This window comes from Amphiura filiformis, chromosome 5, assembly GCF_039555335.1.
Source record: "Amphiura filiformis chromosome 5, Afil_fr2py, whole genome shotgun sequence".
Lineage (NCBI taxonomy): Eukaryota > Metazoa > Echinodermata > Ophiuroidea > Amphilepidida > Amphiuridae > Amphiura > Amphiura filiformis.
In genome coordinates, this window is record NC_092632.1 from 5,131,733 (window position 1) to 5,159,191 (window position 27,459).

Consider the following 27,459-nt stretch of genomic DNA (forward strand, 5'->3'; position numbering starts at 1 on the left):
GTGCAAGACGGTGACAATATCTCAAATAATGTATTTATATTAAGACATCTAGTTACATACTGATATATTACACCAACCATGCACTCTCACAGCACACCTCATCAAGTTAATCAGCACTGTTTATGCAATGATCCATTACCCCTATTCAAATCTATTCTATATCGTTGTTATTTATGATAAATATACAATACCCCAAAGATTTTATGATGAATGATACCGATCTAAATTCTAGGGGAATGCCAAGCTTACTGTCAATTTGTAGTACTCACAGGAGAAATGAGGGGATTGTGATTTGTTTGGAGCTGCATATGATATTTTTGTGTGTGTATCAACCAGCATCTAAAAATATTTTGCATGAACAATGGAAATATGGAATACAAAAACAATACAGATTTATACTGTACCCATATCCACCATGGTGCCAAATGGAATAGTCCAAAACATTGATTTTACGATGCACTCTCTATAGGCCATTCATAGCTTGCCAGATGAAGCTTTAAACATGATTGACATATGCATGTGTGTGACTTCAGCAAATAATCGATGACTAACTTTGCCTGGGATTTTCATATCCAAATCACTAATAGATGCTTGCCTATTGAATAATTAACTTGCTGGTGATCACGTGAGCGTATTGACTGGCTTTAGAAGCAAAGTATTTTTAATTGCTTTAAAAAACACAAACAATGAACACAAACTAATCCAAGTGATTACTAGGACGACTTATCCATGGCTATTTACAGCAAATGCATGCACTTTTTTTAAAAGTGAGAAGAATAGTATTTAGCATTAGCAGGTTGGGAATATGAAATGGCCTTGCTATTTTAAAGCTTCAAAAACACCAAGGAGCTGAACATGTCCATATTTCCCTAGGACTAATGACATTTTGATACAAGTGAACAGTTAGCTGGCACTCTCCCATCCCTCCTTATAAATATATAATCTACTCCCTATTTAAGTATTTATTTACCGTCTGATTGTATGATTTTATTCATCAGCCACCAAAGACCATGCCTAAAATAGTGCATCCAATTAAGGGATCTGGAATGAGCGTTTTGAGCGTTTCGACAGTATTTTTTATGGGACATGAGCACCTCAGTCGTATCGAATTGCATTCTGAATACGAAGCATGTCTTTCTGATATCAAAAAAATCACGATAGAATACAAATTTTATGACAAATTATAAAAATTGGATATTTTTCTAATTTTTGATATATAACAGTCCTCGAAGTAAATTTTATAAATCTAATGATATATTCTTAAAGTGTATGTAGCTGGCAGGAAAGGCCGACGATCAATTGAAAATTTTGACCTTTCATATTGAAGATATGGATTTTTTTCCCAAAAGACCTAATTTTTTTGGTGTTTTGGGAAAAAAATCCATATCTTCAATACGAAAGGTCAAAATTTTCAATTGATCGTCGGCTTTTCATCCCACCTACATACACGTTAAGTATAAATCATCAGATTTATAAAATTTACTTCGAGTACTGTTAAATATCAAAAATATCAATTTTAATGATTTGCCATAAAATGTGTATTACATTGCGAATTTCAAAAATCAAAATTATTTGATATCAGAAGGACATTCTTCGTATTCAGAATGCAATTCGATATGTCTGATGTGCTCTAATGTCCCACAATAAATACTGTCCAAACGTTCATACCCCTTCCCTTAACTGACCAGCCATTTACAGCCTGGACTGACCACCTGCCTGACAGAGTCAAGCAGATAGGAACTCCACTTCATCTTGTTCCTCTGTTAGCTCGTTGGTGGTGATGTTCAGTTTCTCACGGGCAAAGGCGCTGATTGGTAGACCATCTACAATCTGCCATTCTCTATCAGCGTTGATTCTCACTGGGAAGCTGAAGATGAGATCCTCTGCTACGCCATACTTGTTACCTGTGGACAGAACTCCCATAGAAACCCACTGATCCTGCAATTGAACAAATTAATATGTCAATACAATGCAAGTGGATCCATCATAAACACACTTCACCTGCTAGGATTTCATTGAGGAATTAAACAACCTATGCAATCAAAGTGAGCTCTATAATCCCTCAATGAATTACAGGATCAAGCTGTACAATTCCTCAATCAAGTCTTGTTAACAATTTTGCGTAGGAATGCAGGAATTACCTGAAACTTGTTGCAAAACCCATTAAAGTCTCTGGCAATTTAAGGTGGACATATTGTGTTAAAATCATAACCATACACATTGGGTTAAAATCACATACAGCAGTATATCCGGCTTGAACAGTAAATCATTCCACATTATAAAATCACAGATTCTCAACGTTGGTATATTTTCAGCCATAACTCAAGAAACACAAGACCTATGGAAACATAATTATAGGTTAATGAACACGTATTACTTGTTCGGAGATAAATTAGACAAAATAATGCACTTGCGCTGACGTTGATGCGTCTAATGCACGAGGGGCAGTGCATTAGACGCATCAACATTAGCGCAAGTACATTATTTTTTCTAAGTTCTCGAGTAACAAGTAATACGCGTTTAGTAACCTATTTCATACACGAGAAGAAAAAACACGATTTTTGCTGTTTTTATAAGAAAATTATCACTTAAAAATTGGAAAATAGAACCAAATATAAATGCATCAACCCACCCGAAAAATGAATCAACACCACGCGACGCGAAAGCACTGCGTGTAGTACGCGGAGTGCACATTATAGACCTTTTTCTGATGACGTCACCTAATCGATATTGGGGTCTGAGATGTAAACAAACAACACGTGCGTTTCTCACGTGTCCACGGTGTAAAAACACCAAATACTGCATATTTTCTCCTCTGTTTTGTCATATGTCATAAAATAACTGTACCAAATAACCTATACTAGTTACCGTTGTTCCAGTTTGTTTTGATGCCATAAAATTCAAAAGATACGGAAAAACCGCGATGCTATTTAAAATTCAATCTTTGTTTTGTTTCACAATTTTGTTTACTTTTTACACCGTAGCGAACTAAACGCGTACTGCGAGCTGGCAATTCCGCGCAGGACGCCTAGAGTGGCGCAAAGTTGATCGCGCGCCGGCGCGGTATTTGCGTTTGGGTGCTGATGACTCGAAAATAGTGCGATTTAAAGAAAATATAACATTTTTGACCCAATATTTCAAGTTGTTTACCTCAAGGTGGAGCGCCTACGCGTAGCCAAAGCGTATAGACCTTTTTCTGATGACGTCACCTAATCGATATTGGGGTCTGAGATGTAAACAAACAACACGTGCGTTTCTCACGTGTCCACGATGTAAAAACACCAAATATTGCGTATTTTCTCCTCTGTTTTGTCATATTTCACGTTAGATTCCATAAAATAATTGTTTACGGGAACTGTATACTAAAGATACGGAAAAACCGCGATGCTATTTAAAATTCAATCTTTGTTTTGTTTCACAATTTTGTTTACTTTTTACACCGTGAAGAACTAAACGCGTACTGCGAGCTGGCAATTCCGCGCAGGACGCCTAGAGTGGCGCAAAGTTGATCGCGCGCGCCGGCGCGGTATTTGCGTTTGGGTGCTGATGACTCGAATGCTGGACCCCAATATCGATTGATGGTGACGTCTGAGAAAAAGGTCTATTGTGATAGCGAGTATCCCAGACAAACAAGGTGGTATGTCTATGGCGAGTATTGCAGAACGCGTAACCAAGCGTAATGCATTGCGTAGAATGCGTAACGACGCTAATATACTGCATCGCGCTTTGCTGTGCGCTGTGATGCGAGAAGAACATAAAGTTCGTTGCCCTGGCCACTTTATTGGTCTTTCACGTGACGCGTTTCAACAAATCACAGTGCGCGATTTTGAATAATGGGTCGTGGGGTAATAGAAAATAGAAATAAATGGTGCAGCATTATCCTTTACACGCAAGTAATGTGTCGTCGGCAGTAAAAACGTTTAAATAATTATTATTATATAAATTATTTACGTTTTTACTGCCTCGGACACATATTTTCTAACGCTTGCTCTGATTTGTTCTCGCTATCTAAGAGTGTATATGAAATACGATTAATGGCTCTCTTGGCTCATTTCCTATAAGATCAATGTATTAATATCAAGAAGTAATTTGCAGTCTAGTTAATGGTTGAATTTGGAAAAACATTGCTCATGCCATCCAACTTGCTCTTCCAGCAAACGCAAAACGTTTTACAAAAAATGTTTAAATGTTGGGTTATATAAAGGTATAAAACATTTCAATAACATTTAGAAAAAAATTGAAAATGATGCAAAACATTCTAACATATTATTACTAAGTGCTAATAAAATATTTTGCAAAAATGATTGCCACAAAATATTTTGCAGTAACATTTTGACAATATTTTAAAAAGTTATGTTTTAATGTTTTTCATATAAAACGTTTTAAAAATGTTTTCCACAACCTTTATATAAACGAACATTGAAATGTTATTAAAATGTGTTAAAAAAAACCAAAACGCATTTATAACATGTTTATAACGTTTTTAAAAGATTTGCTGGATTAATCGCATGTTTAAATTTGATGGTATCTTGATCAAGCCAATATTCTTACCTCTTTGGTTCCACACCACCAGTCCCGCATGTGATCACAAATAGCGTTAGCTGTTGACATGGCGCTAGAAATCTTACGGGCTTTAATCACTGCATCACCTCGAGTTTGCACAGTCTGCAGAGATAATGAAATATTTGTTTGTTCATCATAGTTTTTGTCTTTATAACAAGTGTAAGTAATATTGTCAATAACAATAAGAGGATGAAGATAACAATGATGATGACAACAACATCAACAACGATAATGAAGCCCCGGGGGGGGGGGGCACTCACATGTTAAGGTGGTACGGGTATGTGCGGCGCTCAAGTGTCCCTTTTCAGGCTCTCCGGCAGTTCCTTAACGCGGCTGTGTACTCTAGCCATTGTTTCTTTCACAAAATTGAGTTTTTATGATATGTTTGTACCTTGTTATGTTTTTTATAAATACAAGGAATGAAAATCCAGATTTGTAAACTCCAACTGCAATATTTTAAGGATTTTATTTCACTATTCCACTCGTGTTTGAAATTGAAAAGGAAAGAAAATCTTTGTTGTACCAGCCAGGTACACGCGCGCAACAACTCATCGCGTTGCGTATCGCGCAATTTGTTAACGCACAAATACGCGACGCATACTCGACGCTTATCTGCATGCGCGGCGCATCTTATGGAAACACCCATAGACATACCACCTAGACCTATTACTGCCCATCCTTTACCACAGCGGGAGGTGAAGCCCCGTATCCAAGGTGATATTGACGGATTGACGGGGTTACTAGGCGCGGAGAAATATCGCATACATGTTTGACGCGCTCGTTTGCGTGATTACTGCGCCGTTATCGCCGCGTCAAATGCAACATGTTCCATAGACGCGAACATGTCTGCTTGTTTGCGTCCGGGTATGCGTCCTTGTCAAATTCGTTGCTAAGCAGTGTCGGCTTCACTACGCGAGTCAAAGTCATTGGTCTAGGTTCTCGTTTGTCTGGGGAAACACCACGGAAGCACTGATTTCACAAAAACCTAGTGGTCAAATGGCTCCGTTTTAGCTGATAAAATGTTGGTTTTTTCAAGTTCTTTCCCCCGATTTAAATATCAAGTTATGAATGGATTTCGCTCAAACTTCTCAAGGGGCTGTGGATTTACCCGATGTTCACGTAATATAAGTTTCAAAAACGAAAACTGTCGCATTCTCCTGTGAGATTCGATGAAAGTGCAAAATGTGACCACTTTAAACTTCAACGGCCATTATTTCAATGTTCATTTTCTCGGTAAAATGACGATTTAGGTACACGATAACTCAATAAATACAGCATCTATAGGTAAGCAAATATGATCATCGTAAAAAGCATGATCGACTCAAGAAACGGTTTTCTCATTTTTTTATATTTTGGTCTATTTCCGATTTTGGGCATCATTTTGTGCAAATAGGCGTTTTTGAATTTTAAAAAGTTCATTTTGATGCCTTATATGGTCAATATCTCAAAAAATAAGGCCAATATCAAAAAATTAAAAAACTGTTTTTGGAATGGAGCCTCAAGATTGAGCTAAAAACAAAATAAAATATTTTGGAAAGAGTGTTTTTTTGTTATGATGTACCTAACAAATATTGCCAAAAACTCACTTTTTTGTGATTTTCTTCAAAATTGTTGTTTTTACCCCAAATCTGTATTTATATTAAGATTTAGTGATGTCTTGCCTTCATAAAAATGTATACTTTTATATGTTTTGCGCGAATAATTACAAAGTTAAGCCCCACATTTGGATCTGCTCCAGTTCTTTGAGCCTCAAACTCTGACAATTGTAGCTCTTTAAGCTCAAATTTGGAAATAATTTAGAAATTTTTAGCTCAACAGCCTATAATTTGGCCCAAGTTCAGTTCTTCAAGCCCCCCCGGGATGAAGCCATTTGATCAATATCAAATTCAAAAAATATATAATGTAAAATAGTGACAATGCAAAATACAAAAAACACTGGAGAATTTTAGGTTTTCAATTTCCAACAATCTAACATTTCATATACAGTTCAACCTCTTTCACAGATATCCTGTTATCCAGCTGAATCGTCTTTTAATAAAAACAATTTTAACAGTTTTATCCCTTTATTTCTATTCTATACTTTAAAATAATTGAGTACCATTTCGTTGTTGTCTGCATTTTTAGAGCATAAAATGATATCTTCTGATGTCTATGTGAAAAAAGAAAATTCATAATTCTGGATATGAATGCAGATTTTACACACAAATCTACTATTCTGATTTTTAACTTATCCAGCCAATGCTTGGATCCATCATGACCATAAATCATTTGATTTGGCATCAGTACTATTCTCGAAAACAGAAAGTTGTGCTACTTACTGTAATGAACTCTCCTTTAAGATAATCATCACTAAGAGCGTTATAGACAGGGATGCCATTAACAGCGTCATAGACAGGGATGCCATTCACCTTGGCATGAGCTGCATCAGGGAATTGCGTAGTGGAGTGATTACCCCAAATGATTGCATTGGTGACTGCATCACAAGTAGTGCCTAAACGCATTGCAATCTGTAGAAAGAAAAATAAAACCAATGCACAATGCATGATGACACCCCCAAATCCACAACCATGCTAGCCTACTTAGATTCAGTGGCGTAACTAGGAGGGGGGCAGGGGTCATGTTAAAATTAGAGTTAAAATTAGGGTCAGGGTTATTTATGTTCAGTGGTGGCACTACGAGGCGGGAGGGGAAAATATTTTTCTTGACCCCCAAATAAATAATTTCATGACCCACTCCTTCCGAAGAAAGCCCCCTAAGTTCCCTGTCCTCACGTGCAAAAATTATCAAACAACATCATCGGCAGCTACACAGTTCTGACCTTAATGCCCGTAAGAAGCCCATTACGTCATCGATAAGGCCAATTGGCACGCCCATTTAGCACAAAATAATGAAATTATAAGAAATTATAACCGTAGTACACTGCTGAAGAATGCGTAATTAGCCGAATGACCGAATCGTTATGGGTGTTCAAATTCTAGCTAATAGTAAGCGATAATAGTTGAGTGACCCTTGCATGGGCCTGACAGTGCAGTAGGCATGGTGGCATTACATGCACAAGAAGAGTACGATGCATTAGCATTAATAATAAAACTAGAGGCAAATGGTGGTCATAGACCACAAACCTAGCTGGGGCGTGTTGGTGTTCGGGAGGTATCTGACCCCTCCCCTGCAAAATGTTCTAAAAATGTTCCCTCATCATGAAGTGTCTTGTCACCGAATTTGAACCCCGTACTCCTTACACCGTCCACCCCACCTGCTCCACGAGCATAGAAGAGTTGGAACCAGAGGTTCGACCGAGGTCTTATATAGGCTTTCAGACTCAGCCAACAGGGATCAGTTATCACACAAACAACAAGACAATCAAAACTACAATTAACTATATTTAAGTAATTTATTTCTTACCACATCTTAATGACCCGGGAGAAGGACGTGGGATAAAATATATCGCCAGAACATACGGCCTCCCTATAAAAGTTTTGTTGCCTGATAAAAGTAAATTCCTGAACATCAATTTTGCTATACTTTACAGTTCATGATTGAATTGAAAATTGCATTTATGTGTATGCAATCATTATTTGACTGTCTCTGGTAACAATTTAGGACCATGGGACATTTTTTATAATTCAATGATTATACAAAATTTGTGAATGTAAATCCGTGCGGTATAAATCCTCTTATCCTCGTCAGTGTTGTGTGATGAATTAAATATGTGAAGATAATATAAAGTTCTATTAAACAGTCTGAAAATCCAATTGGTTAATCCAAAACTCGGAAGTTGTTAATACGACGAACTTGCTTTTCTATTTGTAGTCTTATTTAATTCCTGATGTCAGCTAAATTGGAGAATAAAGTGTTGTCGTAAAGCTCAGTCTTTTAATCGTCCGGTTTAATCGTTGTCAATTCTATCCGCAAAAGTTTTATTTTCAACTGCAATGTCAGTTACATGTAGGCAATGAAGGTATTTTGCCCACAAGTTAAAACTCTTTTCAGATCAGTGATCCCACAAATTACTAGAATGTCATTTGTCTAAAGTAACTGATTACCCAACGTCGACACTCGGTGGGCCCACCTTGGGCAGCCGAAACTCATTAAAACAAGTTGGACAGGAACAACAAGTTGCATTGTTGTTTATAAAAAGCAGCGTACAGCATTTTTTTGCTGTTTGAAGTACAATGTTCCGCGTAATATTCGTCTTAATACAATGGATATCGTAGACCATTAAATTTCTCGCAATTCCGTAGAAAATCGTCTTCGTCATAATTGATATCTTCTTCGCTTGAATTGTTTCTTGTTTTGAAATGTAATGCACTAATGTAAAGCATTACAGGATTGTTCGTCAAAAAGTTATGTTTCCTTTTGTGCAGACCCAAAACATAAGAAAAAACAGACTGTGGTTTAATTGGTCAGGTCTCATAATTTTGTTGCCATTGCGTATGATATTGTCAAGAACCAAAGTTCTATGGGCATGGTTCTTGGGACGTCTGTTGGTCTGGAAAACCTGGAAGGAAATGTGAAAGAAGTGGTTAATGTTATATTTAATTTTAACCAATATCGGGAATTTATCAAGGTTCAGGCCGATTTCAGCTCATAGGCAAAAAACGCTGTACGGTAATACTAAATACAGTTCTATATCTAGGGGCAAGTTCCATGCTCTGAGAAATCGAAACGTTGCATTTTCATTCAGCAAAATGAAGCAAAAAAGTAATTCCAGGTTAAAAGTCTTATTATTATCCAAGTTTGACGGCATGCTGTCGGCGCAAGTCCTGGCTCTTTGTCGACATGACAATATTATATATTTTCCAAATGCTATTGATATAAAAATTAAAATCATTTAAATATCTATTTTTCCTTACCACGTTTATTCCTGTTCATTTAATGCTATTGTCATAACCAAGGTAGTGCATACATGACGTATCATGCTTTCACCCACGAAGTCTTCATTCACTATCGTCTATCGGTGAACTGATTGCTATGTAGGCCCTACATCACAGTCAAGCTGGGTTGCAAGGCCGTCCCGCCCTGGTGGATCCTAGGCATTATGACGCCGGTGTTGGCGAAAGATGCTGCAAAGATGATAGAAAAACAAATATCAAAATAAAGGTTTAAGACAATAAACATTTCCAATGAAGGAATGAAAAATCTAGGGTCATCCCCCAGAATCTCGCGAATTTTAGTTTTAATATTTATCACTGAAAGTTAACATGTGAAAACAGGAAAATCAACTTTCCTGATGAAAGTAAAGTTTCAAAGAAAATGCTTTGAATCAAATTTTGATTGGAATTCGTTTAGTATATGGCGGACAATTATTATTATTATTTTAATGTAGTAATCATGTAGTAATGTAGCAGCTGCAGATCCGGGCTGCAGATGCACTATTTATTGAATGTTGAAAGAAACTGGGTGTCTTAAAATTTTAGTACTGCCATGACTGATGTGCTACGAGAGTCTGATTTGTAAAACATTTCTCAAATCTTAGATCATTCTGTTTGTGACAGATTTTCGTATATGTTGTTCAAATCCCAATTAGTTCGTTGCAGATCATTTTCCTACTTATGCGTTGTGTGAACAGTCCCGGAACATTGTCACAGCAAAAAGTTATTTCAAATGTCCATGCATAAGAAGGACAACATTTTAATCATAATCCATATTCCAAAGATCACAGCTAATTTCCTGCCCTGTTTAGTGGGCTGCCTTAATCTGTGGCAGTTTTGCATGCTAATGTTGGCGAAAGTTGCCCATACCTCGTAATGTCTTAGCATTGTGCATGTTATTCTGAAGAACTCATAGTTTATGGGCTTGGGTCCTCGACGTGTTTTGGTCTGGAAAACCTGTAAGGAAATATGAAAGCAATGTAAAATGTTATGTGAATATCATATCAGGAATTTGCACACATATATAACTTGACATCAAGACAAATAGTGATATATAATGAACATGCTGAAGGTACAAACTTTCTTACTGGTTTTCGTTATGACAATATAAAAATGCTAATATGATAAGAAGAGATTGAAAAGATTCAGTTCTGGAAATGGATAATGTAAACTGGAAACTGAAACTAACATAGAAATTAAAATATCAATGTGACATCATTACGATGTACAGCGATGGTACCCGTTGGTAAAATGTTAAACTTTTTGTACTTTATACTGGTTTTGGAACTGATTGCCGATGCTGCTGTATCTTGTTTTAAGAAGCATTTGAAAGGGTTCTAGAAAGTTATTTTTTCTCGGGAACATAACGATTCCTCACTTCATAAATCACATTCAGTTCTGTTCAGTTTTGTATGATTTTTCGGAGAGGTGTCTCCACTTTATTGAACCATCTGTTAACTTTAATCGTCATATTTATAATAAAGTACTTACTGTAGTATTGTCTTATCTGCGAAGCAGACACTTGCTGATACTTTGACGCATTAGTTGTAAGTGGTATCACTTGGGTCGAGGCTCGTAATCAAGGATTATCATAATTGTCATTGAAGAATGTGCCAACTGGAGTTGTTGCTTCATCCGTGATGATGATTGATTGGTCAAGTAACAATGTCACCAATCAATCCGTCTCAAATGAACGAAATTGTTCATTCGAGACTGATCTCGGTGGCGCCTAGCTGGATCATAAAACCAAAAATACTATAGGCCCAGTATTATAGGCCTAGTAGATTGAAATAAAATATATTTTTATTTTATTGATAATTCGTGCAGACATTTTTGCCTACCTTTCAAATTCATGAAGTAGGTGCACTAATACGCACAAATGTGGCCTTTAAGAGCCATGATACAAACAATATAATGCCCAAACATTGATATTATACAAACAAAAGTCTCAAAATACATGACATACCAGAAGGCATAATAGCAAAATTGCAAAAGCAATATAGGCCTACAGCAAGCACATTTCTCTAAAACTTGTGTCCAGCACTCATTAAATAAAAGAAGTATTTTGAGAGACGAATATTATTCTCTCAATATAACTTGCAGTAAAATATTGCTTTACATATTGCACTAAAGTATATTTTAAATGTTACAGGTTAAATTTCAGATATTTTATACTAAATATTGCACTAAACGTGCTAAATGTTACAGGTTGCACTTAATAATAATATGTACATTCAATTTCAGATATTGCATGAAATATTGCGCTATAAAAACATGCTAAATATACAGGTGGCACTAAATACCGTATTACAGATTTTATTTAAAATATTGGGAACTAAACATTGCACAAAACGTGATAAATGCTACAGATTGCACTTAATAATTATAAAGGTTCAATTCCGGGGTTTAATTTCAGATATTGTATAAAATATTGCACTAAATTTTAGAAATTGCACTAAATAAGTTCATTTCCAGATATTGCACTCAATATACAGGTTTATTTTCAGATATTGTACAAATTATGCCTATAACCATGAAAACAGGTTTATTTTCAGACATTGCACTAAATAAGCCTATTACAGGTTTATTTTCCTACATATATTGCACTCAATGTACAGGTTTATTTTCAGATATTGCACAAAATACGCCTATGATGGTTTTACTTTCAGACATTGCACTAAAGCCTATTACAGAGATTTATGATAAGGATAATGAACTGAGTGCAATGCATTCGTCAAGATAATCGCACGCGCCGTGGAGTTATTGCATTTAGCTTGAGAGCCGATAGGCTCGAAAGCTAAATGCAATAACTCCATGGCAAGTGCAATTATCTTGACGAATGCATTTGCACGAGTACATTATCCGTCATACACTTTGAGTGTAGGCCTATTAAAACAATAGGCAATATTAATTGCTGCATTCATTATATTAGTTTTAATATTAGGGAAAATATCTTACATTTTAAAAACACCGTCAGGACATTGACCAGCTACGTAGCATTTAACTGGTAAAGAAAATCAATCCCTGTAATCAATGGTATCGATTGCGCCATACGTCATACTTAGGTAACTTATTCACGCATGGTTTAATTGACTTGACTTTATGTTGTGATCATTTAATATTGTGGTTTCGAACACAGAGAGCACTGAACCAGTTGGAAACGATCGATTTAGATGTCAGACTAGTACTACGGTGAATATCAACTGGACTTTATAGCTCTATAATTTGAACTACTTATATTAAAACACACGACATTGGGATTTAACAATTTGTTCAGTATTATCATAGGCCTTCAAACACATGTGTTTGAAGGCCTATGGTATTATAAAGCATGATCATGATATTATGCGCTAGTGTGTGTTTCCTGGCCCGGCTATGTTATTTTAGATATAGGCCTACATGTATTTCATTTGTAAAATGCTGAATATTTTGCAATGGTGTCATCTTGTATAATTATGATCCACCTGTTTTTGGCCCTTTTTAATTAATAGAAGCTCGATTATTCTCATTTGATGTTTGATTTATTTGAGGACATTAATCATAATTTATGACAATGATATTTGCAAGGGTGCAACTCTACTAGTCTTATTACAAGACTGCCCTATCCCAACCCTAAACCCTAATCCTAAACTCCGTAAACGAGGACTGGACTCAAGTCTAGCGAGTTGCACCTTATTCGGTAATTGTACACTATTATAGAACACCGTTTGTAACTATACCATTTTAACACCACAGAATGTATATTTGTACTTTTTTGTTGGTATATAATTATATCGAACAGGCAATTATATAGTTATGTGATCTCTGTGTCTAAAGCGCCACCTAACTCTACTTTATGGTTATGTGAAAGTAGTATTTCTAGTATTTGAGCGTGCACGTATTATCTAGAATCTATTGTTTAGCGTGCAGGTTTTAGATAATGCATTGTTTAGCGTGCAGGTTTATATAATTTGGGCTGTGAAGGGTAGTTCGCGAAAATAATGCACGGGAGAAGAATACATAACGATGAATAGAAACGGGCACTAGAAGTGTATTTTCAGATATTGTGTTAAAATATACAGCTTTATTTTCAGATATTACACAAAAGATTACTAATTACAATACACATTGCAATTAGGTTATTATGTGGTAAGTATAATGTTAGTGCATAATAGATAGCAGGACATTATAATAACATATTATATTTCCTGTGTATTGGTTTGATCAATTTTGTTTTTATAACTGCTGTTACAATGTTTAAATTCTAAATTATTTGTAACACATGTTCGTCTTTGTATGACAGAGTGCCCTTGTGGAAAGCGGTGCTGTGCTTGACTGATCAAGTCTACCCTCTTGAAATATGCCTCATATAAATAAATAGATAATTAACAAGTCTACCCTCCTGAAATATGCCTCAAATAAATAGATAGATAAATAAATAAATAAATAAATAAATAAATAAATAAATACATAAATTATAGAAACTTACCTTTGCGTTTATAGATAATGGGTATATAGGCAATACAAATTACTTGTACCTAATTGCAATGAACACTGGATTGTGATAGCTGTAATAGGTGGTAAGTACAGATGCGTAATTTAATGCGGGACATGGTTTTACGTAGATATGATCAAGAAGGGTGCCGCCAGCAGTGGTAGGATCTGTAATAACTTGATGGTATTGGCTAAAAGACTGGAAATCGTTTCCTCTTCCTCCCATTAAATTATGATTGAAGTCGCCAAGGAAGACTGTATAATCTGTATCCAGCAAATCAGTTTGCGCAGTGATGTTGTTCATTTCTGTACAAAATGTCCCTGTACTAGTTCCTACGGGTTTGTATAGTACGGTAATTAGCATGTTTGTGTTTCCATGTGTCCTAATTGCAAGTGCATCACATGCATCGCTTGGAATGGGCACTACTGTGTAGTTGACACCATTTTGAATGTAAATTGCCACACCTCTGCCTCGAGTAGAACTTATTGATTCCAAAGTGTATCCTTCTATTGCAAGAGAATCCAGGTTACTGTTGTCTGTCAACCATGTTTCTGATAAACAGATAACATGTGCTCTTCTAATTTCTGTATTGCTCTTCATGTCTTCGATGTGTCGACGTAAGCTCTGTATATTATGGTGAGCAATTGTGAAATACTTATTCTGATTAATGGGTAGCATGGGATTGGCATTGGATAGATCACATATGGGCATCTCTGCAACATATCGTGCTACATCTGGATTGCAAAAGATCCGGGAAAAATCACAGTTAGTTAAATGCATTCCCTCTAAAGTGGTCACTCGACTAAGTGCAACGTATGCCATTGATTCTTTGAAACCTTTCATAGAAATCACAGCTTGTTCAGTTGTCAGTCCTTGGACTTTGTGAACAGTAACAGCCCAAGCTAGTTTCAACGGAATCTGTTCTCTTGTGGTAGTGAAGTTTCTTCCTTTCAATTGAAATGTTTCCTTGCGTGGCATTATAGCGACACACGAAGCATACTCAGGTGACATAACTTGTGATGATCGAGCCTTGATTCCAATTTTGTTACTGTCAAACTTGACATAGACAGCCTGTGGCATGTTCTTGGACGTACTGAATTTAATTCCTTTAATGGTACCAGATACTCCATTACAAAGACCATCGGGAACATCAATGTTAGCTATTAGCATAGTTCTAGCACCTACTGCTAATTTCAGATAGGGTACAAGTGATGTGTCGACTTTTCGTCGTGATGTGTCATGCGGTGTTTCGTGGACTTTGATCACTCTGCCGCCCTTTTGGTCAATGTCTTCTGCTTTGATAGTAAATGTTTCCGTCTTTAGTGAAGCTAGTTTTGTTTCATTGTGACTGTCAACATCCATGTTGAGGTAAAACAAGTGTAACGCATCGGAAGGTGCTTGACGAATGTGCTCATGAACTATGCGGGAACGTAACAGCTCCTTGTCTGCTTCTTTTAATGGTTCATTCCGTTTTCTCACACGAAGACGGTTCAACATTTGGGCAAATATTGCATCATCTCGCTGTCGCATTATTTCAGTGAGTTCAACTTTCTCAAACAGTGAATGCCACAAGTCTTTCAAGGGTTCTGCATGTGGGAAGCACAACGGCGTTGGTGGACTTATCGGTGGCAATTGAAAAAAATCTCCGACTGCCAAGATAGAGACATTACCAAAGTACGAATTATATGATGTTCCTTTGATTTGTTGTAATCGCCCGTGAATGTAGGATAGCTGAGTAACACTAACCATAGATATTTCATCTATAATTACAAGCTGTACGTGTTGATACTTCGTGCGGAGCGTGCTCAGGCTTTCTTCTCCAAGAGGTTTGTAATCTTTGGCCATTCTAATACCTGTTTTTAAGGCTGTACAGATGGTTTGACCAGATATGTTGTATGCAGCTGTTCCAAGATGTGCAAGCAATAGTACAGTTACATCATCAGCTGACTCGGTCATTTTTGCAAATGTCTTTTGAGCATAGTAGTTGATGCATCTGATCACATGTGATTTTCCAGTTCCTGCACCTCCAGTGAGGAAGATATGAAATGGCTCTATTCTATGATTTCTGACTTTTTCATCACACCATCTAGCAACATGATTAAATAACTGTCGTTGTTTATCATTCAGCTGACGCATCATAGTCTCTGCCTGTTCTTCAGTTATATCTGGATTACGGGTTTCAATAGCACACCTCGGTAAACCTATATCACGTTGGCCAGGTTTATTTTGTGGTTGAAGTTCAGGAACTTCACTTTCAGCAAAGTCATCATCCGGGTCTTCGATTCTGATATCTTCTAATCTGTCATCAAGACGTTGCTGCTCAGATTGTGGAGCAATTCCTGCCCAAGCATCTTCTATATTTGCTACATCTTGGAGTCCTTCCCACGCTTCATCTAGTTCATCTGTTTCTGGCTCAAAGTCTGACATGTTTTGTTCAACCACGGCTTTGACTTCTAGTCTGTCATTGTTGATAGTTGTGTATCCTGTCATATGAAAACTTTCGTAGGTGGGAAAACTATCTGGCTTGATATTTTCACTTCTATGAGGAAGGTACAAACGTAGCATATTCATATGATACCTCTCACTGTCCTTCTTTTTTGATACCCTTGGATAACGAATGACAGCTAACTTTCCTCTACGTTCTTTCATCTTAATGCCATGTTTATTCAACTGTACTGTTGGTTTATCATGGCGATCAGACGCTTCGTCATCATCAGTTTCATCATCTATGTCATCATCTGGGTCTACATTGATATTGTCCGATTTGGCTGACAGCTGATAGTGAGATGCGTAAAATGTGGCCATGCACATGTTGTTGTACTTTGGCGTACTTGGTCTATCAAGATATTTTTCAATTTGAGTAGTCTGCCATACTTGCTCAGAATTACCTGCATTTTCTTGTAGATGTTTCAGAGGCAAGGATATCCGTTGTCCGTCTAACGCAGTTTGCAGAAACATTACTTTTCGTGTGCTATTTCTCAAAGGCATACTACAGATAAGGTAGACTGCTCCCATGACACTAACTTCTCTGTTTTGGAGGTAGATACTTCCAAGCTTTCGTAATTGCTGTACGACATCATTGTTTCCTTGTGCTATTTCTCTCTGAGCATTTCTGAGCAGGTCACCCATTTCTCTTTCTGATTTAGTAATGTAGGAAACAATATACATGACGCATGCATATGGATCAAGCACATACTGAATATCCATGTTGCCATTCCAGCAACGAATCAGGTCAGGATTGTAATTGTTGATCCATTGGTCTTCAAGTCGCCTTTTTAGGTATATGGTTTGCCTCTTTGACAGCGTCTCTAGTGCCTTTTCAAATTCATCTTGTCCAATTCCAGCTATACTAAGAACGTCATAAAAATCTGCAAAGTCATGATCAGGATTCTGCAAAAGTGCCCAAATTTTATCAAGCATATTTTTTGCTTTTGTTTCACAATCCAGGGTTTTCTGAGGTTCATCATTTTCATCTCTTTCTGCTGTTGGACTGCAAAGAAATGTCCTGTTCGATGGCGGTTTTGGAAAATTAAACCGACATGTTTTTCCAGTTTTCCTGCATGATCTTGTGTGACTTTTAGTGTGACTTTGCACAGTCGTAACAATTTCATGTAATTCAGAATCAGTTTCTGAAGGAATTTCGCATGATATGTATCGATCAACAAATTCAACAACATCATCTTCTGGATCAACACCCAAACGGGGGGCATTTTCAACCCATGCAACCATGTGAATATGCGGCCAGCCACGTTGCTGGAATTCTGTCCTGTAGAAGTAGTCTTTGACTTTGCCAATAGGATTAGCTGGTGACATAATCACGTCATTGATGAATGTGCGCAGTCTTTCCTGAAACAGCTTGGCAGCTGCAACTGGATTGGACATGATAATATCGCAATGTTCATCCCATGACATACTTTTATGTTCCTCTGGTGTCATTGGTGGTTTTCCTAACATCTTAAGGATAGAATTATGTATTTCGAGCCATCGTCTATCAGCAGCACTAAATGTCACAAAGAAAGTAGGAATTCCTAGTTGCCGTATCATTGCAAACATGTCTTTTTTTGTTCTTTCCCAGTATGCAGGAGTTCCTCTAAGTTGGGCCAAGAATCGGTAACCTTCGTCTCTTTTAATAAGTTCCTTCACCTGTTTGTGGTCTCGTAACATAGATGCTGTGATTGTTGTCCCATCTGAAGTTTTTGTGCAACCTATTCTGGTAGCAATAGATACTTTTGAATGAATTTGATGTACTTCCGTGCAATAGAGAGCAAAAAAGATATATTCCGGGTTCCTGGCAAATCTATTATCAGCTGAAAAAAGCCTGGCATTGAAATATCTAGAAGGCGACAGCTTTTTTTTTCTGCTCTCGTTATAGGTATTAGAACCATCTGGAAATTCTACTGGGAAGCACTGTGGCTCCATCTCTAAAACGTGTTCTGGCTTATTGCCTTCTCCTGGAGCCACTGATAAAATAGTGCTATCACTCTTGTCTGCTGTGTACTGTGCAAAATCTACAGCGTGTAGGAATGAATACAAAGGTGCTGACGTGTTTGTAACATCATGTTCATTTTCATTGACTTCATTCCTTGGAATGTTATCTGGATCAACATGATCAACAACATTGTCCTCTCTGGTCTGACCTTTATTATCGGTATGTTCGTCCTCATGGCCATCATGGGAGTGTCCCAAACTTATAATATCATCTCCACACTCATCGGTGATACTATCTGTATTCATACTATTGTCATCAGCATGATTGAATGATTCATCATTAAGATGGCTGCCAAAGGTATCATCATCAATAGCTTGGATATGATTTACATTGAGACAGTTATCACCGTCAGCTTGCGCATATTCATCTCCTGAATCTGGTATATCATCTTCATTACCATCGGAGTGGTCACTGTGAATTAATTGGTCATCTAACATGTTGTCAAAAGCTTCAAAGTCAATGTCAATATCTTCATATTCAGGATTGTTTTCTTTCAACCAAACAAGTGCTGATCTTATTTTACTTGGACTAACATCTTGGCACATGTGATGTCCTTTATATTCCAGTTTTCTTTTCAGTTTTACTCTGATCAGACTATGGTCCGTTGGCAGTCTTTGTAGACTTTGGGCAACTGAGTTAACATCAGCTTTTACACACACTATCTGGCCATGAACTCCTTTTTGAGCACCCTTAATAAGAGATATCATCTTCATGAAGGGTATTGCTGGAGCTATTAGGTGCCTTTCTAGCATATTCAAATGCGAAAGTTCGGGAGGCTGTTCCTGTATTTCCAACCCGTTAACTGTTGCTATTGTTGGCATACGTTTAGCTTTCATACTTCCATGACAGGTATTACATATCCATGTTTTGTGGTCATCCCTATCTTCCACTACATTTATATCTTCAATGGACATGCCAGGAGGGAGACTTTTGATTAGAATGTGTTGATTGTAGTTTTCTTTCCTGAATATTTTAACCTGATGTCTGAAGTTAATTCTCTGACATATTTGACATACAAATATCAGCTGCATACCTTCTTTGCAAAATGATTTGAATCGTGAAACGACCGTGTCAATATCAGAAGGCTTTCTTGATCTACGTAATTGGTTTTCCTGTTTTTAATACCTTCTTTTGTGGGTCATTATAAGTATCTTTAGATCTTTCACGGGCTTGAGCACGTTTACGACGTCCTTTCTCTGGAATTTGATATGCTTCATGTGCTTGTTGTTTTTTTCTTTCCGCCAGTTCTGGATTCTGGTATGCTTCATGTGAATGTGCACGTGCTTGCTGTTTTTTTCTTTCAGCCATTTCTGGATTCTGATATGCTTCATGTGAATGTGCACGTGCTTGCTGTTTTTTTCTTTCAGCCATTTCTGGATTCTGGTATGCTTCATGTGAATGTGCACGTGCTTGCTGTTTTTTTCTTTCAGCCATTTCTGGATTCTGATATGCTTCATGTGAATGTGCACGTGCTTGCTGTTTTTTTCTTTCAGCCATTTCTGGATTCTGATATGCTTCATGTGAATGTGCACGTGCTTGCTGTTTTTTTCTTTCAGCCATTTCTGGATTCTGGTATGCTTCATGTGAATATGCACATGCTTGTTGTTTCTTTCTTTCACGTTTTTCTACCGAAGCATAATCTTCTCTTCCACGTTTTCGTTTTCTGGCAAGAAGGTCACTCTTGTTTTCTTCAGAAAGCCCTTGGTACCAAGTTTGCCATTTGCTGTTTTCATTTAGAGAGCTTAAGGTTTCTGTTTCCTTTTCTTGGACTTGTGTATGATCTGACGAGTCATTTATCCGTGGTGGAAAGAAGGAACACACTGGGTCACTTTCTGTATGTGTATCCTCACTAATAGTAATGGGTATAATGTAAAACATTCTTTCAGCCAAGTTCAATGTGCTAGCCAAACAACTCAAATATGTATGCAAATGTTGAAGGTCTTTGAAAAACAATGCAACCGCAGTGCCGTCTGGAGTAGGAAAGCCAGATTCATCTCGTGAGTGAGAATCAAAAAATATAAAACTGTTAGTCTCTGGATTCTTGTAAATGGCCATCATGTAACAATCAACATTAAAAATGATCTTATTTGTAATATTAAAAGATGTATCCAATTCAACAATAAGTGGGTCTCGTTCAGTGTTTGGGTTGTCATCAAGCCTTCCATACCGTACAGTTTCGTACCGAACTGTGTATGTGCAATTACCTAGGGCAACATTAGTTGGCAATTGATCATTTGTCAAAATTCCGTCAAGAGCAAGCTCATCTAGTTTGGCAGCTGTAGTCTTATATACGGTATCTCCATATATCAACATTTCGTCTATATGAGATGAATTCAATGAATGACATGTCCTCTCGATAGTGCACAGCATGGCTAAGCAATTACATGGACATTGTCTACCTTTAGATTCTGAGGAAAAACGCATGTCACCTTGGTGGAAGTTTCCAAATACCTTACTTGTTAACCCTACTTCATAGCCTTCTAAACTTGTACCAAGTTTTTTTTTTGCATGCTGTTCCGACATTTTACGGGACTTTCTTGATCTGCGTGGCATATTTGTTAGTTATTCAATAATACAAACACAATCGTTTTGTTCCTGTGTATATTTTTATTATAAAAACGGAATACGAAATCGACTACAAATTCAGGAATAATTGTTCTAGTAAATTGAATTTGAGTAATTTACATTTCTTATTTGAGTTCTTATATTGAATTTTTTATATAAATAAATATGTATAAAGTATAGGCCTACTTAAAGCACGTATATTTAAATTTATTGCAAAATCCGGACCGGCGGGACTCAGAACAAGTCAAATTCCTATAGGCTACGAAAGTATACAGCGTTATTATGTATTTATTTGGTATAATTGGTATTTTGTATAGTTATATATAAGCATGTTTCATTTGCACACGTTTATTCATCAAGTACTTTTATCATGTATATTATAATCAGCCAAGTTCCGTTTATAACCAATCCTGACTAGACTCAATTCAGGACCGGGAGGGTACTCAGAAAAAGGCAATTCCTCGTACGTTTTCTGCAGATTAAGGGAAAATGAGAATAGATAGAAACATAAAAGAAAAAACAAAAAATGAAAGAAAAGAAGAAACAAGAAGAAAAGAAAAGAAAAGTTAATAAAACATAGTATTATCAGATTGCACATAAAAGAACATTAACATCACATACAGAAGGGAGGGGAAATGATGCATTTGCAGATAAACAAGATATAAAACATACAGAAGAAAGGAAACACATACAAAGAACAAAAATAATTAATTGACAAATGAATTAATTTGTACAAATCGATGGCATTAGTAAAAACGGAGGCATGTTTATGAATTACAGTTAAACATGCAGAAATTAATATGTTGAAAACACAAACATGAAAAACAGCCGTGGTGACATCAACATATGGAAAGGAAAATGAGGGAAATGAATAACGGAGAGAGAAAAATTAAAGAAAACATGTTAGTTCGTTTGCAAAATAATGTATGTTTTGTCATTATAGCAAATTCATCGTTTTTGGAAAGCCTAGGGGCCTACATTATTTCATTCAATAAACATCCAAACTGAAACTGACATAGTACAACCAACACATTGTTTTTTATCAGCCAAATCATCAACATTATCATTCATTTGATTAAAGAACATTGGCTTAACAAGAGGGGAGGGGGCAGGGGGAATTTCCCCAACAAAAGCCATGCACTCTCATACCCTCAAATGAAGTACAATAAAATAAGGTTCAATGAAAAGGTTGCAGTCTAGAATACAAAAATCCATCACCAAGTGCTCCAGCTCTAAATGTGCCTAACTCCAAATTCTACATGTACCAACAATGAATCATAAATTTCCATGCGCTTAGTTTATAATCCATTGGTGTTTCAGGCAAACTCTAAAAACCCATGTCCAAATCAAAATTAATAATAATTAGTAGTTTGTCAAAAAGTCACATTAAATAAGTGAACAGAATCTCAATACAAGCAGCTACTGATGCAAAGAAATTTGCAGTTCACTCTATTTCTAAGAATCTGTAAGAAATAAAAACAGGACAATAACTAGAGCTCCAGTGCTGGGCAGAACTTTCTTAATATTGTTTGGTTAGCAGAGACTTGTTCAGTGTTAATTTTTCTGCTCAACAGTAATAGAGCAAACTAGAGCTACTGTGGCTCACAAGCCAAAAATATCAGGCTGTGACCTCAGCTGACCTTACGGTTTCACACTCCCCAAGTGTCAGGGATCATTTTCCGCAAGTTACAGCCTGATTGGAGCAACTTCAAATTTGAATTGACATTTGACCTTGGATGACCTTTGTGGTTTCATACTCCCCAAGTGTCGGGGAAAATTTCCCCCAGTTACAACTCAATTGCAGCAACATTACATTTGACCTGACTTTTGACCTCGGATGACCTTTATGGTTTCATACTTCTTAAGTCTCAGGGACCATTTTCTGCAAGTTAGAGGTCAAGGAGCGACTTGAAATTTGACCTGATCTTTGACCTCAGATGACCTTTACGGTTTCATATTTCCCAAGAGTCAGGGATCATTTTGCCAGAGTTACAGCTCAATCGGAGCAACTTTCTTATTTGACCTGACCTTTGACCTCAGATGACCTTTGCAGTTTCATATTCTTTAATGTGTCAGGATTCATTTTCTTTGGTGTTTCAGCTCAATCAGAGTAACTTTACATCTGACCTGACCTTTGACCTCGGATGACCTTTATGGTTTCATACTAGGGATCATTTTCTGTAAGTTATTGCCCAATCGCAGCAACTTAAAATTTGACCTGACCTTTGACTTCAAATGACCTTTACGGTTTCATACTTCCGAAGTGTCGGATCATTTTCTGCAAGCTACAGCTCGATCAGAGCAACTTTGAATTTGGCCTGACCTTTGACCTCGGATGACCTTTGCGGTTCCATACTCCTGAAGAAGGATCATTTTACCTGAGTTGCAGCCCAATTGAAGCAACATAAAATTTGAACTAACCTTTGACCTCGGATGACATTTGCGGTTTCATACTCCCCAAATGTCAGGGATCATTTTCCCTGAGTTACAGGTCAATCGCAGCAACTTTTAATTTAACCTGACCTTTGACCTCAGATGACCTTTGCGGCTTCATATTCCCCAAGTACCGGGGATTGTTTTCCCCGAGTGACAGCCTAATTGAAGCAATTTTGACCTTTGATGACCTCGTGAATTTTTTGTGATCTCCTCATGTCAAGGGTAGGCCCTACTTAGTTTTAGCCCAATCGGACATACTTCAAAATTTTACCCCCCCCCCCCCCCACAAGTATTCACCATTAGGGGCTGTGCAATAACTATATGAGCCCTGGGGGAGGGTAAAATTGGGGGGGGGGGGCAAGCAATTTTGGCGAGCTGTTTGGAAATTTTACTCCCAATAATTATTGCACAGCCCCTTATGGTTAAGCTCAATTGGATTCTCCGCATGATATAACAAATATGAATATCCAGGAGTGTTACCCCCGGTAGGAAAATTATTTTTATTATATCCTTTTCTTTGTTCTCTTTCATTTGACACCACTCGGGGTTCATTCCTTCTTGGCATTTTGAGATACAAAAAGGACCCATATGAATATTGACCCGGGTCTCATTCAGGAAAAATATTTTTATTATATTCTTTACTTTTTTCTCTTTAATTTGACACCACTTGGGGTCATATCTTTGTGGCAGTTCGAGATATCCCAGCAAACACAAAACGTTTTCGACATCATTCGCAAAAGGATATAAAAGGTTATTAGAAAACGTTTAAATGTCGGTTATATAAAGGGTGTATATTAAGGGTATAAAACGTTTTCATAACATTAAAAAACATTTTTTGATAATCTACTGCTCAGCAAGTACAAAATGTTTTACAGAAAACGTTTAAATGTCAGGTTATATAAAGGGTATAAAATTGTTTTAATAACATTCCAAAAACATTTTGGAAAACTTGATACAAAACATTCTAAACAGAATGTTATTGTGGGGTTGAAAAAATATTTTGTGAAAAATGTTTGCTCAAAATATTTGCAGTAACGTTTTAAAAACGTTTTCATGACCTTTATATAACCCGACATTTAAATGTTAAAACGTTTTGAAGAAAAAAAAACATTTTAAGAACATTTCTGTGTTTGCTGGGTGCAAATACTTTAACATAATGTTATTTAATTGTTGACAAAATATTTGGCAAGAAATGTTTGCAAAAATAGTTTACAATAATATTTTGAAAACATTTGAAAAATGTCGCTGTAGTGTGTTTTCATACAAAACGTTTTAAAACGTTTTCATGACCTTTATAATAACCCAACATTTTAATGTTATTAAAACGTTTTGACCTAAACCAAAAGCCAAAATATAACTTATTTAAAACGTTTTTAAAACGTTTTTGTGTTTGCTGGGATGTCCATTTCAGACCAAAAGGTTAGTCAGTCTGTATTAAAGTAAGATACACTAATGTAGGCTGATACAATTTCATGGTTCAAAAATTATATGCATTTCAGTAGTTGCAAATTCTTTAACCTGACATAGTTTCAAGGGGGTCTTTGCCAGGTATGTGTGACATTGTGCATGTCCTTGGTCTGACCAAAAGATGTTCACCAAGGGAAGTGTTTGCACTTTCCTGGTTCACTATGACCCTATAACATAATAGTCGTTTTTCCTTTTTGTAAAACAGGTGATTTACATGAAATAGATGAAATAATGGGAATACTTATGCCTAGGTACAAGGGTATACTTCAAACCACTTCAGCATTGTAAATTGTTGCTTGAATTGAACCAAAAAGATTTGAAAAGGATTGAATACAATGATATTCAAGTAAAATGCATATTGAGACACAGCTAAGGGAGCATTTTAGAAATTGGTATAATTAGATTAGATTATGAAGTGAAATAAGATCTCCCTAGGACTTAGCATTGAATTGGTATCACCGTTTTGATAGGGTACAATTTGGTAAATTTGAATACCTTTTTTAAATGAGTATTAAATGTATCAAGTAATTAATGATTGGGAATTTCAAACTCTATTAAAATTCAACTTGGTTCGCTTCTTCTGCTCAATTATGTGTTTGGAATTTAGAGACACTATGAAATGGAGAAACAGAGTACAGTAATGTGATTTGCTTCCTGGCAAGTATAACAGTATTTATATATTAAAGTAAAGTTTTCAATATATTTATATTTTAGAATTTTCTTTCTCAATACTGAACCTTTTCCCCTGATGGTGCTAAACCAGGCCAACTGACTTGGCATAGCCCCACTTAAATGGAAACTTGATTAATGCTTGTCATGAATGCAAACCAACAAGGACCAGATTTCAGATTCAGATTTTATTGACAAATACCAAATATAAAAGTGTAGTCAAATACGAAGAACAAAAACATACAATACATATTAAAATTAACTGTGTACACTAAAAAAGGTCTATCAAGTCTTCAAAGACGAACAATTAAATATAAAATGCACAATAAATATTAGTCGGAGGTGCTCTGACGATAACACTCCGATCGCCAGGCAATCTACGTTAAGTAGGCCAGAAGCAAGCTATCATGGGCCAGCTGCTGCCAGCATCATGAGCCAACTCCACCCGACTTTTGAAATATACATCAGATTAGGTACCAATTTGAAATACTCTGGGTCGGGGAGGGAGGGGCACTCAATAAAAATGGGTGATGTGGGGCCGGGATGTGCGGCCACAATGAGCCCCATTTTTCTGCTCCCTCTCACCCAATGACCCCCTTTCTTTGTTTTACTTAACAACCTCCCACCCAATGACCCCCGGGGACCCCTTTTTTGTTTTCCTGTCACCCAAAGACCCCTTTTGGACCTTCTCACTGAAAGACCCCCCCCCCCATAAACATTATGTAGCCAGAGGTTTTCAGTGGGGAAAAGTGGGCATGTGGGGGGGGGGGGGGAGGGTGTAGATCACAAAATGCCCTTTTAAGGCAAATACATGCAAACCTGCGAGAGTTTTTTTAACATACCAATGTTATTAAACTAAATTGTGCGTTGTATAAAATATTGGTTGAAATTAATTTTTATGTCAAATGATAGATACCCAAAGAAATGTTATCTGATGCTTTTTAATTTAGATCAACGTGGTATGACAAATTGGACTACAAATATAAAACACTTATTGCAGACGTCTGGTTTCGGTGTAGTGTGGCAAACTCAAGATGTTGGCGATTTAAAATTATTTTTGAATATTTTTGCCACCAGAATTAGAGATATTTCCTTTCAAAATTGGTTTTCTGATATGAGTTCAAGGAATAAATTAAGAACCTACATTCAGTTCAAATCACTCCTTGCTCCTGAAAGGTACTTATTATTGATTAGAAATTTTGGTAAAAGAAGGGCCGTGGCAAAATTAAGATGTTCCGATCACCCTCTCAGAATTGAAACTGGCAGGTGGAATAAAATAAACGCCGAGGAGAGGTTTTGCGAATTGTGCAATGATGGTAGTGTTGAAGATGAATATCACTTTGTTTTGGTATGTCCCTTTTTCGGATTTTAAGAGATAAGTACATTCCTGTTTTTTATAGAGTCAATCCATCATTATATAAGTTTATCTCTTTGATGAAAAATGAAGATATTAAGGGATCTAGAATGAGCGTTTATTGCGTTTCGACAGTATTTTTTGAGGACATGAGAGCACCTCAGACCTATCGAATTGCATTCTGAATACGAAGCATGTCTTTCTGATATCAAATAATTTTCATTTTTGAAAATCACAATATAATACAAATTTTATGACAAATTATAAAATTTAATATTTTTCAAATTTTGATATATAACAGTCCTCGAAGTAAATTATATAAATCTAATGATATATTCTTAAAGTGTATGTAGCTGGGAGGAAAAGCCGACGGTCAATTGAAAATTATGACCTTTCATATTGAAGATAATACATTTTTTCCCCAAAAGACCTAAATATTTTTAGTGTTTTGGGAAAAAATCCATATCTCCAATACGAAAGGTCAAAATTTTCAATTGATCGTCGGCTTTTCATCCCACCTACATACACTTTAAGTATAAATCATCAGATTTGTAAAGTTTACTTCGAGTAC

At 36.6% G+C, this 27,459-nt stretch overlaps 1 protein-coding gene and 1 long non-coding RNA gene across 2 annotated transcripts in view; both read right to left on the reverse strand.

Moving 5' to 3' along the window:
* Positions 1-1,605: 1,605 nt before the first annotated feature.
* LOC140152517 (malate dehydrogenase, cytoplasmic-like) overlaps positions 1,606-27,459 on the reverse strand; it is a 124,925-nt gene continuing 99,071 nt past the window's right edge. Inside the window, exons 6-8 of the mRNA XM_072174868.1 lie at positions 6,882-7,070; positions 4,552-4,665; positions 1,606-1,938 (exon numbers count right to left, since the gene is read on the reverse strand). Of these exons, the coding sequence (XP_072030969.1) occupies positions 1,726-1,938; positions 4,552-4,665; positions 6,882-7,070 (516 nt within the window). The 3' untranslated portion in view covers positions 1,606-1,725. The remainder of the gene's footprint in view (positions 1,939-4,551; positions 4,666-6,881; positions 7,071-27,459) is intronic.
* LOC140152518 (uncharacterized) lies at positions 7,970-11,691 on the reverse strand. Its single transcript, XR_011859027.1, has 3 exons — positions 10,305-11,691; positions 9,417-9,626; positions 7,970-9,061 (listed from the first exon to the last, which is right to left on the reverse strand). It is a non-coding gene; the product is annotated as an uncharacterized lncRNA (long non-coding RNA).